This window comes from Excalfactoria chinensis, chromosome 13, assembly GCF_039878825.1.
Source record: "Excalfactoria chinensis isolate bCotChi1 chromosome 13, bCotChi1.hap2, whole genome shotgun sequence".
NCBI lineage: Eukaryota > Metazoa > Chordata > Aves > Galliformes > Phasianidae > Excalfactoria > Excalfactoria chinensis.
In genome coordinates this window covers 815050-830571 of record NC_092837.1, presented here as the reverse complement: position 1 = coordinate 830571, position 15522 = coordinate 815050, and the positions used below count along the sequence as shown (strand labels likewise).

Genomic DNA, 15522 nt, shown 5'->3' with positions numbered 1-15522 from the left:
TATCTGTCTGCGTAAAAAGTCATTCTCCTCCTATTCATCAGTTCCCTTCAGGCACCAAAGGCCACACTGAGGTCTCCCTGGATCCTCCTCTTCTCCAGGCAGAACACCCTCAGCCTTCCTCCCCAGCAGAGGTGCTGCAGCCTCTGAGTACCCTCCTGCCGTGCCCTGGACCCACTCCAACTGCCCTGTGTCCTTCTTGTGCTGGGGCCCCAGGCCTGGATGCAGTGCATATTCTTTGTAAAATGCTCAAGGGTGTCTGAACCTGTAAATAGTACTGCTGCAGTGGGTGTTGTGGTCTGTGCTGGGTAATGCTTTCCCCAGAAACCTACAAACAACCAATATTTGTAACTTACTTCAGAGAACTGAAAATGATTTTTTTCTCCCTTTCAAATGAAACTTTGAATGAGCACTGTGGAACAAACCCTGGGGGCTCTGCATCCCCACTGTGACCACACAGACAGCCCAGCAGCAGCGAGTGCAGTGCCTTTGGGTCCTGGTTGGGCTCTTGGCACTTGGGGTCCCACCCCTTGCTGGACTACCTGCACCATGAGGAGCAGGTCCTGGTTTCAGTGTTTTTTTTCAACAGCATCCCTGGAGGTTTTGTTTACTTCAGCTGCCTTCCTTGCTAACTGTGCCAATGCATTTAGCTGAATCCTTGTCACGTTGCTTGAGCTAAAATTGAGATGCAAATGCATAACAGCTCTTCCCATTTTTATTTTTTTTTCAGATGCAGAGAGCAGGCATAGGGGAAGATAAATCGCTGTAGTTCCCTTCAAGCACATGCTGCTGAGAAACAAACAGTAAAACATCAAAATAACACTTTTTCTCCCCTTTCACTCTTTTTAAAGCAAGAATATAATTACAGTGCACAGATCTCACAAGAGCACAGATCAAAGCAATTAAGTAATGGCTCTCAGCGCTGTGCAGAGTGGCAGCACCCAGTACTGCCAGGGCTGGGCCATGGCTGCACCACTACTGCCAGGGCTCTGCACCATGAGGAGCTGTGGGCACTGCCTGCTGCCACCCACATCTGCTGCAGCCCCAGGGCTGCAGGAGGGCTGGGAAGGGTGGATCTCTGCTTGCATGGCCTCTATCCAATGTTTTGCTGTGGAAAGCTATCATTCATGGATGATGCTCTTTGGGATTGGTACTTTGTCTCAAGCTGCAGCAGGAAAGCTCACCCTCTGTGGCACGGGTGTAATTTGGTTGGAAAAAAAAAGCAGCTTTAAAACTGATTTTTTTTTCTGAAATGAACAAGAATATTAATTAAAATATGTAATTGTAGTGTTCCTTAGGAATCAGTGATAGGATGCACGATTGTTGCTCTGAATCCTCTTGATCAAGAAAAGAGCCAATAAAACAACACAGTAATCACAGAGGTGAAGACTGGAGGGCATATGACTCTCGAGGACCTGAATGTCATTGGCTGCCACTCCATCTTACATGCAGCAGCCGTTTGTGTCTTTCAAAACATGTCTGAAATAGGAAAACCACGAATCCTTCCTAAATCTGAGCAATGTGAAAGGGTGCAATTTGTGTGCCGTGATTGCGTGGAGGCTTAGGAGGGGATTTGAGCTCCTATCTGGGCACCTGCAAAGCTTGAATTCCTGCCATCACTGCTGGTTGGCTGAAATAAAACTCCTGCCAGAGATCTTGGCTGTGCACAGCTTCACCTTAGCTATTTTCAGCTATCCTCTGTCTGGTTTAATCACAGACTCTTCAATGGTGCTGGAAATTATACTTCAGCAGTGTGCCCATAACACCACCCTTATTGTAAAGAACTTTTTAGTCACATCCAGTCTAAATCTTCCATTATAGTTTGAAACCATTTTCTTTTGTCCTATCACTCAGACCTTCCAAAAGAGTCTGTCCTCTTCCTTCCTCCAGCCTCAGGGAGAGCAGAATCTCCTGCTCATACTACTACTGGGAGGTGGCTTTGCACCAATGCACCCTCTGCACTGAGCACTGTTTCCTATTGCCCTCTTGGCACCTGCATGTGGGGGCATTGCCTGGGGGCTGCGGGCTCAGCCCATGCAGAGCTCTGTGCCCACCCGCTGGGTGCCAGCCCCCACAGCTACCCAGCACACCAGGTAGCTGAGGAGCAGTGCTATGTGCTGTTACCATAATTTCGGGTGCCAAATATTTTACTGTTCGTTTGAACACAAGGCTTTCCTTAATGCTTTGTAGGGCTTTGAAGTTAAATTGCAGTTTCGTCAGTTGCATGATAAATCACTTAGCAGAATTTCCCAGGGGACATAAAATCAAGTTTGTATTTTCCTACCAGAACATCAGCCTCATTGCTGTGACGGGGGAGAGCTCAGGGACATCTCATACTTCCCCAAATTCCAACTTCCCATGCCAGCACTCCCAGAGCTGCTGTGGGCTGTTGCTGCAGGTTGGTCCTGGTTTTATTGTCCAAGTGGTGCAGTGCTGGTGCAGGCTGGGAGCACTTCCCAGGAGCTTTGCCCCAAGGAGAACCCTCTGCTCTGAGCCCTGGTCAGACCTCCAGCTGCCTCCTGAGCAGTCTTCAGGGTGGTTTTAGCAGCACATTCAACATGGGAGAAAGCTCAAGTGAACATCCCAGTGCTGCCAGCAGGCTCATAACTAAGAAATAAAATGAAACAAATGAAATTCTGCTGTGAACCTTGCAGTGTCTTGGGGAGGTGGTTCTGCTGGCTTCCTTGAGCTGGGGACAGCTCTGGGTGTGGGGCTGCCAGGGTGAGTGGGTGGGGATGGGGGGCAGAACAACACCTGGCACAGAGGTGAGGACCTGGGGGCCCAAAGAGATGGGTGCAATCCCAGTGCTGGGTTTGACTCTTACAGTAAACATCCCAAAATAAAGATATCGGAAAACATGTCAGACCAATAACCATATCATAAATATGGATTTGTGCTACGATGGATGAATATATCTGCTGAAGTATTTCTTTAAACAAATAAATTCACAGCCTAAATTATTCAATGATTAATATTTGAGCAGTTGCAATGTACGCGGAGTTACCTTAATGTGTTTGTAGGCCAAAAGCAACTCCGTAACACATCGTTTGTGCACTGTTTTTTACTGTTGTTAAATATTAAGGAGCTGTCGTTCACATGCACTGGGGCCCCATCAATCAGTTTGACTCTGTAAAGGGGCCTTGAAGCAGAAGTAAATTACTTTGGTGCTTATTTTATGGCCCTCAGATGCAGAGAGAGAGCTGTGAGAAGGTAGAGCATGTGTGTGAGCTCCGTTCCTTTTGCTGCCTTGCCTTGCCTGCCTTACTGGTGGGTGGCACTCTGCCATCAGCCAGCTCTGTGCCCTCACAGCTCAGCCAGCTAGCTGTGTCCTGGCTGCAGCGATGGATGGAACTAGGTGATCTTTGAGGTCCCTTCCAAGCCAAGCCGTTCTGTGACACTTTGAGTCTCTAAGCAGAGCCTGGAGGCACAGCCCTGCTCTGACCTGCTCTGGGCAGCACAGTGCTGCTGCAGACCCAAGGTTGGGCTGTTCCTGCTTCACTGCCATCCAGTGTTGCTTTTTTTTCCCAACTCAGCCTGCGTTGTGATGGGCCCTGCTGGCTTCCAGGCAGTGGAGAAGTACAGTGACTTCTGCAGAAGCAGTGTGTGCACACTGTGCTCCAGCTGAGACACTGTTCTCCTCCGAGGTCCCTTCCGTCAGTAGTAATGCTCACATTATTTCCACAGGGATGGGATCAGGCTGTGATGGAGCTGTGAGTTCCATTACCAACATTTCCTCTGGGTCAAAGGACACTTATTCCCATTTTCCTGTGTTTGATGCTTTCCACATTATGGCTCGTAGAAAAATCCTACTGGCGTTATTATTTTGAATACATTTGTAATGCTCTGGGATTTCTTGTCAGAACATTTTTCATCTGCAGGGATGCTGGGCTTATAATCGCTGAGATTTTCTACTTTCTTATGAAGAAGTTGTATGGGATTTAATAATGCAGATAGCAGCAGGCTCTCTGTAAATGACACTAAAACCCTATAGAGTTCATTAGGAACCACTAAACAATCTCTAAAGAGTTTTTCCATCCTCCACTAGAAACACACTGAGGAAAATTTCTAATAATCTATTTGATTCTGCAGAAAAGGAACAAAAAATAACCCTATTTTCTCCTACAAATGCAGAGTAGGGGCTGTATATGGAAACAGGGCTTTGCTTCACTACGGGGCATGGCGGCCTGCTCAGCACAGTGCTGGCCTCATGGAGTGCCCCTGTTGGAGTGCCAGGCGTGGCTGCCTGCATCAGCCTGGTGCTGCTGCTGGAAATGCTGTGAGCAAAGTGCTGGGCTGTTCCAAGCCGTGTCTGGAGGGTCTCCTGCTGCATGAATTCATTTAATGCAAAAGTGCTTTGCTCTAGATGCTAAAATGGATAAACCACGCCATTCATTTCCTAAAGTTCAATTCTCCACTTATAGGATAGTAAATAAACCAAGCTAACCCACAGCAAGATTAAACTGTGAGATACGGGGTTTAAGGCAAAACCCACTGTGGCTGGAAACGCTTCTCTCATATAAACAACATTTATCTCTACAGAGCAGAAGGCTGTTTTATGAGGTTCAGACAGGAAAAAGAAAATAAAAGCTTCCAGAGAGAGTGTCTTAAATAGCTCATAAAAACCAAATGTGTGCTCCTCTGGACAGGGCCCTCCCATCCTCCTGAAGTGCAGTATTGGCCCTGGGTGCTGAGGGCTCCACTCCCCACTTTGTTCAGCACAGCAGTCTCAGAGAGCTGCTTCTCAGAGTTGGGTTACAGATAATTAATGAGCAGCTGCCTTACAGGGCCCCCTCCATACGCCCTGATTGCTGTGTATCCCTGATGTTAGCCAGGGCTGAGTAGTGGGTCCACGGAGCAGTGGGACCATGGAACAGTGGGGCCAAGCAGTGGGGCTGGCTCGGAGTGTCAGCAGCCGGTTATCAGCAGCTGCTGTGCCAGAGCCATGCAGTGCTGGCCTGAGGAAGCCATCTATGAAAAATGGAGCTTGGTTCAGCGCTATTGGAAATGCACTGCAACAACAAAGAACATGAGTTATGTATTAGCACCTGCTGTGCTATACCATGCAGAGCTCTCTGTGATGCTGAGCACTCCATGGGTGGGGAGCACACTGTAGACCTGCTGGCAGCTCTGCAGTCAGCTCTCCTCTTGCTGCACTGATTCCAGGTGACCAGAAAATCAGTTTGGGGACATATCCCTGCAGCACAGCACCGGCACATGTGCAGCCATGCAAATAGCACTATGGACTTTGTTTTGTCTTCACATTCGGACATTTCAGTGCCTAAAGGCAGCCTATAAGCAAAAGAGAATGTGGTTCTTTACACTCAGACAGCAACAGAACAAGGGGAAATGGCTTTGAACTGAATGGAGATTTAGGTCAAACGTTAGGAGGAAATCTTCATTCAGAAGGCGGTGAGGCCCTGGCACTGCTGCCCAGAGTTGGAGGTGCCTGAGGCCGTGGATGGGGTGCAGTGCAGCCTGAGCTGGGGTGGGCAGCCAGCCCATGGCAGAGGTGGAGCTGGGAGGGCTGTAAGGTCCCTTTCAATCCAACCATTTCATGGTTCTATGACATGATCCTATGATTCCAATGGTTCATAGCACACCGTTGAGCACACCCATTGCCCAGAGCCATGCCATTCCCTGCTACGTCCTTCTGGCACCTGGTGGCTGCTGGGTCCTGTCCAAGTGCTGCCATTGCCAACACATCATTCAAGTATGAGTTTATTTTGCTATTTTTTCTATCTGCAAAAGCAAAACCTTTCCTAATTTCTCTTTAGAATCTGTGATGTCTTTGGACAACCCTTCCCCATACTGTAATAAAAAACAGCAAAAAAAAACAGGCTCCCCTTCCCCTTCTGCCTTTAGCACCATACCACTGTCAGTGCTCAGGTGTCCTTGGAGATGTTGGCTCCAGCTGCCCAAAGAGATGGTGGTACCATCTGGAAACTCAAAGAGGAGGCAGATGTATTTGTTCAGTAACATCAGAGCTGCCACTTTAGAAAGCTTTGCAAGCAGAAGTCCAACAAGAGACTGAGGTGCTCCATTTCTGAAGATCTGGAATCCACAGCTGCACATTTGGCTGTTTCTGCCCATGAGGCAGAGGGCTGCCAGGAGGCTGCTGGAGCTGCTTCTGCTTCTGCATCCCGAGAGTGTTCCGCACCGATGGCATCTGCAGGAGGTTAAGGGATACACACATTATTCCACATTATGTTCAAAGTAATGACGAGTCTTAAAATAGCTCTCAATTAGCAATTGATTGCAATTAATTGGAACAACAGAGATTGACACGATGCCTTCATATCTCTGGAGCATTTATCTGTTAGGAGTCCTAATTTTTAAAAATTCAAGAACTGTGGCTCCCATATTATCATAACCATCTGTTGGCAATTTGCAATGTAAGTCTTCCAGGGAGAGGACACCCGCGTTCTTTGTCTTTGCTAATTAAACAGGTTTTAGAAGGGGCTCAAGTTCAAACGTAAATGGTGAAGGGCAGAACAAAGGATAACCTTGGAGCAAGTTTCCACCTGTATGTCTGCAAATGTGTGTATTTGAATGTGTGCATCTCTTGGTGTTTTGCAGCAGCTCAGTGCAGGCTGGCGGGGCCATGGTGCTGGCAGCGCCCACAGAGGGGCCAAGGTGCCTTGTGGCACTGAGCCGGCTCTGAATGTTTGCATTATGCACTGGGGGAGTCTGGAGCAATGCTTGTATTAGTAATTCTAAAATTAGGGCACTGAGAGGGGTGTTCTTTCTGATTGGTTAGCCTAGATTGGTTTTACCTGCATTTTAATTAATGGAGGATTTTAACTCCTTTCTTAACAGACAACAGGAGCATGTTGGTGCTGAATGTCTGAGAATTCAATCCACAATCCACCTGCATTGCATCACTGGGCCCTGACTTGGGAGTCTGTGTCCTGCTGGATGCTCTGCCTCCATGTCCTGAAGCAGGGCAGACCCTGCTCCTTTATTCCAACTCCACTTTCAAGAACTTGAGTATAAATTTTAAGTAACAAGACTGTATTAGGATAATATGTTAAAATCACAGTAATAAAGATACAGAACAGTCTCAAAATGGAGGAGGCAGGACTGGATGTAAGGGAAGATGTTCTAGTGGCAGCTGGTGATTCCTGGTGCATCCAATTGAAACAAGGTGGGGATGTCTGAGAGAGGGCAAGAAGAGTAAATGCTATTGGAGGAAGAAAACTTTTGCATCATTTTTTCATTTCACTGTAATTCTCTTGGAGAAAGATAAATGCCACAGTCCTAATGGCCAAATATTATTTCCAATTGCAGTATTTGGAAAGGAAAGGGACTGCATTTCAAGCACAGAGTGTTATAGGGAACAGGAGGTTCAGGTTGGGTATTAGGGTCAATTTCTCCTCCAAAAGAATGGTCTGCAGTGGCACAGCTGTCCAGAGAGGGGGGGGGTCACCATCCTGAGGTGCTCTGTAAAGTGGGGCTGTGGCACTGGGGGATGTGGTTGGTGGTCATGGTGAGGTGGGCTGATTTGGGTGTCTGAAGGGTCTGGGAAGGAGCCAGATGTCTGCGGACATCAGAGCCTGGTGATGACTTTAGCAGTGAGCAGGATGTGGAGGAGAGGAGACAGCTTGGACGGTGCTGGCCAGAGTGCAGATGAACGAATTCAGAGCAGTGCTGTTGCTGCTGGAGCCTCCCCTGCTCTGTTTGTCTGAGGAAATGGCACTCAGAGTCCTTGATCCAAAACGCACATAAATCTGTTGCACATCCATTCTGCTGCCAGTGCTGGTACCAGAGCCAATTACTGCATGGCATTTGTCGTTGTTCCTGAGTTTTACCTTGGTAATTTTATTTGGACAGCAGTGTTTTCCGCTGATAGATCTGGCTAGATTACCAACTCAGAATGTATTTATTAAAACACCAATTAGACCTCGGTCTCTCATCAATCACAATACCTTTAATTCATGCATGGATGCAAAACCCATTTGAGGCATTGTGCATGCGTGGATGAGTGGTTTACATCAAATATGGGCTACCATCACTTGTCTGCAGGCCTTGGCCATCCAGGCTTTATTGACCTGCCAAATAATGTGTGGTAGTTTTCAGTGCCTCAGTCCTGGAGCTGGAAGGAGCAGGAGTGGGATGTGGGGCACTGGGCTGCCTCACTGCCACCGATTCTGAAGTTCTATTTAGTGGCTTAGTGGCATGGTGGGGGTGGGCTGGAGGCTGGCCTTGGTGATCCTGGTCATCTGTGGCAGCTTCATTCTGAAATGTCACAACATTATAGATCTGAAACTAAAAAGAAAATTGGTATTAAAACTAACATTATAAGGTAGATGTCAAAACGAAGGGAGCTGGTGAAGAGCTGAGTGCTTTCCCAGTGCAAATGTCATCAAAGTCACCATCTGCTTTCAGAATACCGCAGCTCCAGGAGGCAGTGCCAGTGGCAAGGACTTACCTGGGAAGTGCCCACCCCTTCAGCTCCTGTTCACTGGGCACTCGTGGTCTCAAGGCTGGCTCAGAGGCTCCTGCTCTTGCTGGGGCCATGTGAGGATGTGGCCCCAGTACTGTCTGTGTGTTCACAATGCTCTGCTGTGGGGTCCCTTAGGGACTGGTGGCACTCACATCTGAATAACTGATGTTCTGGTGAGCTGGCACAAATCGTACTTCTCAGAGCCCATAGAGGCAGGCAGCAGATGCCCCACACGCTGCAGCCACACTGCAGGATGCTGCTGGGCACATGGCAGTGTTCTTGTGAAGCTCCACTCCCGGAGCAGTGTGGCTGTGCTGGGGGTCACAGTGGGGAGCCATGTTCCCCATGCTCAGGTTGCAAAATTCCAGCTCTGTGTCTGCTATGGGCTGTGCAGTGCTGGAACTGGTGTCCACACACCATTTCTAACAACAAAAATCAACAAAAAAACCACACATTTTCATTGCTTTCAGACTGCAGGCTCCGTGCACATCTCATACTATGAGTGTTCCCTGCCCATGGGGTTGCTGCATGTAGCAGCTCAGGTTTCCCATTCCCAGCTCGCAGTACATTTGCTCTGAGAGGGAGAGGAGAAGCACGCGGCAGGCACTTGTGTGTCAGTTATACATCAGAGGCTTTGCTGCTGCTTCAGAACCTTCTAATAATTACTATAGCTAAGGCAGCAGGAGAGAAATGTTCTGAGATCAGGGAGAGAGGCAGCAGGGCCAGGCTGGGATTAATGAGCCCCTTTTTTCCCAGCACCACTCAGCAGGCAGGTGGTAATTACTGAAGCGTGTGGTCACATCAGTGCAGTGTGTGCATCTCTGCCAGGACAGGGGCTTCTGGGGGCCCAGTGCTGCCCTGCACTGCCCTGTGCACAGTGCATGTGCCACGTGCCTCTGCTTGGGAGCACTGGGGGTGCCAGGACTGCCCCATGTGGGATGAGACATCGGCACAGGGGCTGCATGGTGGAAGGTTCCATGCTTTTGTCACAGCCATAAAAACAATGAGGAAATTCAGTTTGACTATTACTGACTTTCATCAGACAAGTCAAAGAGCAGGTCCTGAAGCAAGCCTTGAATTCAGTTCAGGTACAGGGACACAGACTGGGAGACTCCTCCACTTCTGAGCAAGGAGCAGACAGTAGGAGGCTTTCAGCTGTTTGTTTCTTTCCCTGGTTCTACAGTTGATGTGTATTGTGCTTGTGGCTGCAACAGGGCTGGTCTGAGGGCTGAGTGCTCTGTAGCTGTGCTTTGCCTCCTATTTGATGAATCTGGGATTCTATTTAGGGACATGATTTGGTGGGCACGACAGGGATGTGTTGGGGTTGGGCTTGGTGATCTTGGAGGTTTTTTCCAGTCTTTATGATTCTGTGATGCCCATTTGTGGCCTCCATAGAGAGCTCTGTTTGTGCCTCCTGCTGCAGGGTGGGTGTCATTGACGCAGCATCCAATTCAGTGTTGTAGCTTTGATTTGCTACTTTCAGAAATGGAAAGTAGTTCTATTGTATCCAATGAAAGCATGAAGCTGCAGTGAGCACAGGCTGCAGTGACAGTGAGCATTGCCCTGGGCAGGCAGTGGCATTGCCTGCATGCTTTATTCCCATGAGACCACCTCACTGTGCTGGTGCTCTGTGCCACTGGGCACACACATGGCTCCAGGCAGTGCATGCAAGGACTACAGGGAGCAGGACCTCAGCCACTGCAGCCATCAGGGAGCTGCTTAACCACCTCCCTGCACCATCAGTACATCTATTCCTGTTGAGCATCCCAAATGTGCCCAGGGCATGGGGCAGTGCCATCAATGGGCATCCATGAAAACTGTGGCATCAATGGCCCCAAGGGCTCTGCTCCAGGAGAACTGTAGGCTCAGGGAGCTGCCTGCAGGCTCTAACCATGCTCTCTCCCTCCAGGTGAGCCATCCCGCTGGGCCTCATCCCACTGCGACTGTTGCTGCAAGAATGGCAAAGGCGAGAAGGAGGGTGAGAGCGGCACATCCTGCAACGAGCTGTCAACATCCAGCTGTGACAGCCAGTCGGAAGGCAGCTCCCCACAGGAGACCGTCATCTGTGGCCCCGTCACGCGACAGCCCAACATCCAGACGCTGGACCGCCCGGCCAAGAAGGGCCCCGTGCTGCTCCTGCAGCACTCTGAGAGCCGGCGCAAGAGCGACCTGCTGCGGACGCTCACCTCGGGCTCCCGTGAGTCCACTGCTGGCAAGAAGAAGGCTGTGAAGGAGAAGCTCTCCATCGAGGAGGAGCTGGAGAAATGCATCCAGGATTTCCTCAAGATCAAAATACCAGACAGGTTTCCAGAAAGGAAGCATCCCTGGCAGTCGGAACTGCTGCGGAAGTACCACCTATAGGTGGGATGGTACCCATTGCCGTTACAGTGGGATACGGGGCGATACGGAAATAATTCCCGATAGTAATTATGTGTTAGGTCACAAAAAAAAACAAAAACAATCCATCTCTATAGTACTGCCTAATTTGCCTATCTCACCTTAACATTTATAGTCGTAGGGTAATGATATTTTTCCAGTTGTGGAAGCACAATGACAAATGTTTTTCTATGTCAACTCTGAGTCTTACACAAGCAGAGTACCTTAAGGGCACACAGGGCTGGCAGCGCACGCTGCTTTGCTCTCTGCGGGTGTGCAGCTCCGTGTCCAGGGGCAGCAGGGCTGTGAGAGCAATGTGCTGGGACAGCATTGCCTTCAGCTCCTGGGTGTGGGTGTGCACATATATATATGTGTGTATATACATCTCCGTGTATATATATGTATATATATATATATCAGTATCTATTGCTGACAGATTGCCTGGCTCCCTCCTGATCACTGCACTTTCTCAGGAAAGAGCACTGTTAGCAGCTGTGGATGGTCGGCTCTTTGCAATCTCTGTGGGCTGCAGCAGAACCCCCTCGTTCCATCTCTCCTTTCCCTTTTCTGAGGCACCGTGAATGCAGTTCCCTGCAGACAGGGACAGGGCTCTCTGTTGCTGTGTTCCATGTGTTTCTGGTGCTCTCTCTCCATTGTCCCTCACTCTCGCTGTGTCCCCAGGCTGTGTGAGGGCAGTGGGCACAGCCCATGCTGGTGGCAGGGCAGGCACAGCAGGCTCCCATATGGTACAGAAGAAAATACTGGAGATGATCAGCCTGATGAGTCGTGCTTAATGCTCTGATGCAGGGAATGGGTCTCTGGGTCAGCAGCAGTGCTGTGCCAGCTGCGTGCATTCCAGAGAACTGGAAATGAACCGCATGGAGTGTCCCTGGGGCTGTGGAAAGGGAAGGGTGCGGAGTGGCACAGCTGCAAGGGGGGAACAAGCCCTGGGGTGCTCAGAGAAATTATTCATTGTCAGACAGCACAAAATAGTGAGACATACAGATATGGAGCTGTGGGAATGGATGGCTTGTCTCAGACTTATTTAGCATCTTCCAGGCTCCAGAGCTCCTGAATTTGAGACTGCCATGGGAGATGATGTCAGTGTGCACAAGTTATCATTGCTGATCCTAAGGCAGTTTCAGTGAGGGGCTCCTCTGCGCTTGCAGGGCTCTGTTGTTCCCACATCAGGGAGCTTTTGTTTTGCCAGGAGGACCATAAGGGCTGCACGAACAGAGCATTGTACCCATGGTGTGGGGTACTGTATTGGTGAGGGTGCACGTGGGCCAAATGATTTTTTTCCCCTATACTTTTCCCCTATATTTTTCTCCTATATGCACCACAAAGATGCTTAACGGTGCTCTGGTGGACAGGCTGTGGGGTTTTAGTTCCATCCTGGGACTTGGTTTGTTCCTTTCTTTGCAGAGGGCAAAGAGAGTGTGCAGAGGGCAGTGCTGGGCTGCCCGGTACTGGCAGTGACTGTGGAAGCTGGGAACCCCCCCCTCCCAAGTGCCCCCAGGCCCAGGAGGGACCCCCTCCCCCTCCCTGCCCCACAGCGCTGCTGCATGTGGTGTTCTGAGTCCCTGACATGTCAGCCCCATGTGTACCATGGTACGAACTACTTGTCCAGTCCTATGGATAGATTATGCCCCCGCGGGGTTTTGTAGATTAATAGTAAAAGAACAACAACGACAACAACAACAACAACAACAACAACAAAGCACTTTTAAATTATTTATATTATAAAAAGACATTCTTTATTTTTCTTGGCATCGATATCACTTAGCTACAGTGACCAGTTTGTAAGAATGCTACTGCAGATTTTAATCTATAGCAATGACCAAGCACGGGATGCAGCTCTGGGGGCCGTGGTGGGGGTGGGGGCTGCGGGCGGTGCCTCCCCAGCCCCGCTCACCTCACAGCCCAGACCTCACAAGGCACGCAGTGACTTCGCCACGGTGGAGTCCATCTATTGCACATCGACGTAGGTTAAGTGGCACCCACCGAATTACCTCTTCTACTCTCTGACGTGGTTCACTTGTATATAAGTGTAATGTCAACTTGTTTACAGGTTACTTTGTGCTTAATTGTGGAAGAAAATCTAAAGTTTTAATGACAAACATAAAGGAACCGATTTGACTGGAAGGTGTTTAACAATGAATGTGCTTAATGCAGTATAGACATCATTGGTTGTGGTCTCACACGAATGCATGTATCTCCGTGTCGTCAGTCCCCACCAGTGAGGTTATTGGCAATATTCTGCGGTCTGTGAATAGCAAATACGCATACACTGCTGTGACTCTGACAAATATAACTCAGTTACTGTTTCTACTGTGGTATGTAAAAAACAACAACAGCAACAACAAAGTAGCTTTTAGCCTGCTGTATTTCCCTGGGACAGATAACACTGAGAGAGCATGGAAATGGGGAGGGAACAGCTGTGCCGGAGCATGGCCTGGGGGCTGCCAGGAGCTGTGTCCCTCTGGGGGGCATGGGGAGGCGCTGGGGGGGGGCAGGGGGGTGATGGTTGTAGCAGGGAGCTGAGCTCTGCCTTAGGAGCCTGATAGGCACAGGGCAGTGGTGAAGAAATGGGTCCTGCATGGGTGGGTGTTAGCAGCACGCTGATGAGAGTGCACACATACTGTGAGAGCACAGACAGGGCTAAGTGGTTTGGTGCCCTTCACCTGTCACATGAACACACAGGAACGTGTATTGGGTGCCTCCATGCCTCCTTGCCCACTGTGATCCCACACTGCTCCACGTGTACCAGGTCCTTGCAGAATGGGGATCACTTTCCCCCAAGGTTTTTGGTTTTGCCCCATTTGTACCCACAAGAAGCTGAAGGCATCATAGAACAACTGTGAACTTCAGTTCTCCTCCCCTCACCTTAAGCAGAGATGGGAGCACCAACACAGCTGCAGCTCATCTGGAACAGCTGGCACTGCATTGGGTTCACCTGATGGAGCATCCCCAAGAACAGCATGGCGGTTCTCCTGTGCTCTGCAAGACACTCTGCGGTGGGAAGGCTCTGTCACATTGCAGGGCTGGGGCAGCTGCGGTTGGGGGCGGCCCACCTCTATACCCCCCTGCAGGGCCACTCTGGGTGGAAGCTGCTGGCTGTGGGCTTCTGGTCATCCCCTCCCTGCATGGTTTCTTGACGTCACTGCTTTGCACCACCACAGCTCCAATGGGGTCAGAAATGCTGGGGTGGAAGAGCAAAAAGAGCAGCAGCTGAGTGCCCGTGTGGCTGCACGTCCTGGGAGTAGGGTTTTGAAACTATTTTTAGTCTTTGGCTGTTCATCAGCAGAGCCCATTCTGACGGCACCTCCTGCACTTGCACCTCCCACACTGCTGCACCTCCTGCACTTCTGCACTGCTGCACTTCCTGCACTCCTGCACTGTTGCACCTCCTGCACTCCTGCACTGCTACATCTGCACCTCCTGCACTGCTGCACAACTGCACTTGCACCACCTGCACGTCCTGTACTGCTGTGTTGCTGCACCGCCTGCACTGCTGCCTGGAGCAGCACTGAGGAGCACTGTGTGCTCATATTCATCTTCCATCCAGAACTGGGTGCTGCCATCAGGTTCATTGGCTGTATCACAGGGTCTGGGGCTGCGGGGCTGTGCGCATGAGGAGCCAGCAGCAGCTGCTCAGTGCTGCAGAGCAAAGCCAATTAGCAGGGCTCCAGCTTCCTGATAATAATTCTTAGGAAAAGAGGAACTGTTCTGGAATACATTATTGTCTTCATTTCTTTTCATGTGCAAAGAAATAAAAAGCTTGCCCTTCACTGGAAGCTGGGGTGAGGACGATCCAGTGGTAATGAGAGAAGCTCCACTCAGAGGCAGCCCTCTCCCTCCTAGCACACAGAAGGGGTTTCTGATCACCTCCTACTTCCCCTGATGCCCCTATATGCCAAGGGGCAGCAGCATGGAGCCCCACAGTGCTGGGGCCTAACGGTGCCCAGGGGTACAGGGCAGAAGCCTCACACAGGGTGGATGTGAAGGAGCAGAGGCTGTTCTGATTGCAGTACCTGTATGACAATTTGTGCAGACTTAATTACCTCCCATACATACTGCACAAAGTGCATGGGAGGTAGGAGTGGTGTCCTTTGATACCAGCTGGTGTCACAAAATAATTCTAATCTGCCTTACAACTATATAATTAAAAGCGCTTATATATAGATCTATCTACACACACACACACGTGTATCTCTTTCCTATGCTGATGGACCCACGGCCGTTCTGCCTGGCAGTGGCACTGACCCACACGGCCAGAGCAGTGGGGCTGAATTACTGCTGTGCCCCAACACAGAGCACTGAGCTCAGCAGTGCCAGGAGGAGGAGGAGGAGGAAGAGGCTAAAGCCCCTCTGAGGGGGTGGGGAGATCTGTAAATACAGCAGGTTAAAGGCTGGCAGCGTGACTGCGGTCTGTATTTCAAGCAGATGTTTCCCATGTTTTGTAGAATCATTTTATTGGTAAATAAAAAACAACCAAAGACAAAGAGGCGTTGGGTGCTGTCTGTGACCCAGCCTGGGCCTGGGACAGAGGGAGAGGATCCCCGCGGGGTGCAGTGTGAGCCTTCCAAGTGGGGGGAGGGAGAGCCTGGATGTAATCCTGAGTAATCCCAGCCCATGAAGAAAGCTGAGCTGCCAGCAGCCGTGGAGTGGGGGCCAGAGGCAGCTCAGCTGCTGGGGTGGTGGGA

At 50.0% G+C, this 15522-nt stretch overlaps 1 protein-coding gene across 2 annotated transcripts in view; it reads left to right on the top strand.

Moving 5' to 3' along the window:
* The window catches only part of KCTD16 (potassium channel tetramerization domain containing 16), a 41774-nt gene extending 26477 nt beyond the window's left edge, over window positions 1-15297 (top strand). The window contains exon 3 of one of the 2 annotated variants that reach the window (XM_072347912.1): window positions 10350-15297. In XM_072347912.1, coding sequence (XP_072204013.1) covers window positions 10350-10801 — 452 coding nt within the window. In that variant the 3' untranslated portion in view covers window positions 10802-15297. The remainder of the gene's footprint in view (window positions 1-10349) is intronic. The other variant, XM_072347911.1, reaches the window with a different exon arrangement.
* Window positions 15298-15522: the final 225 nt, after the last annotated feature.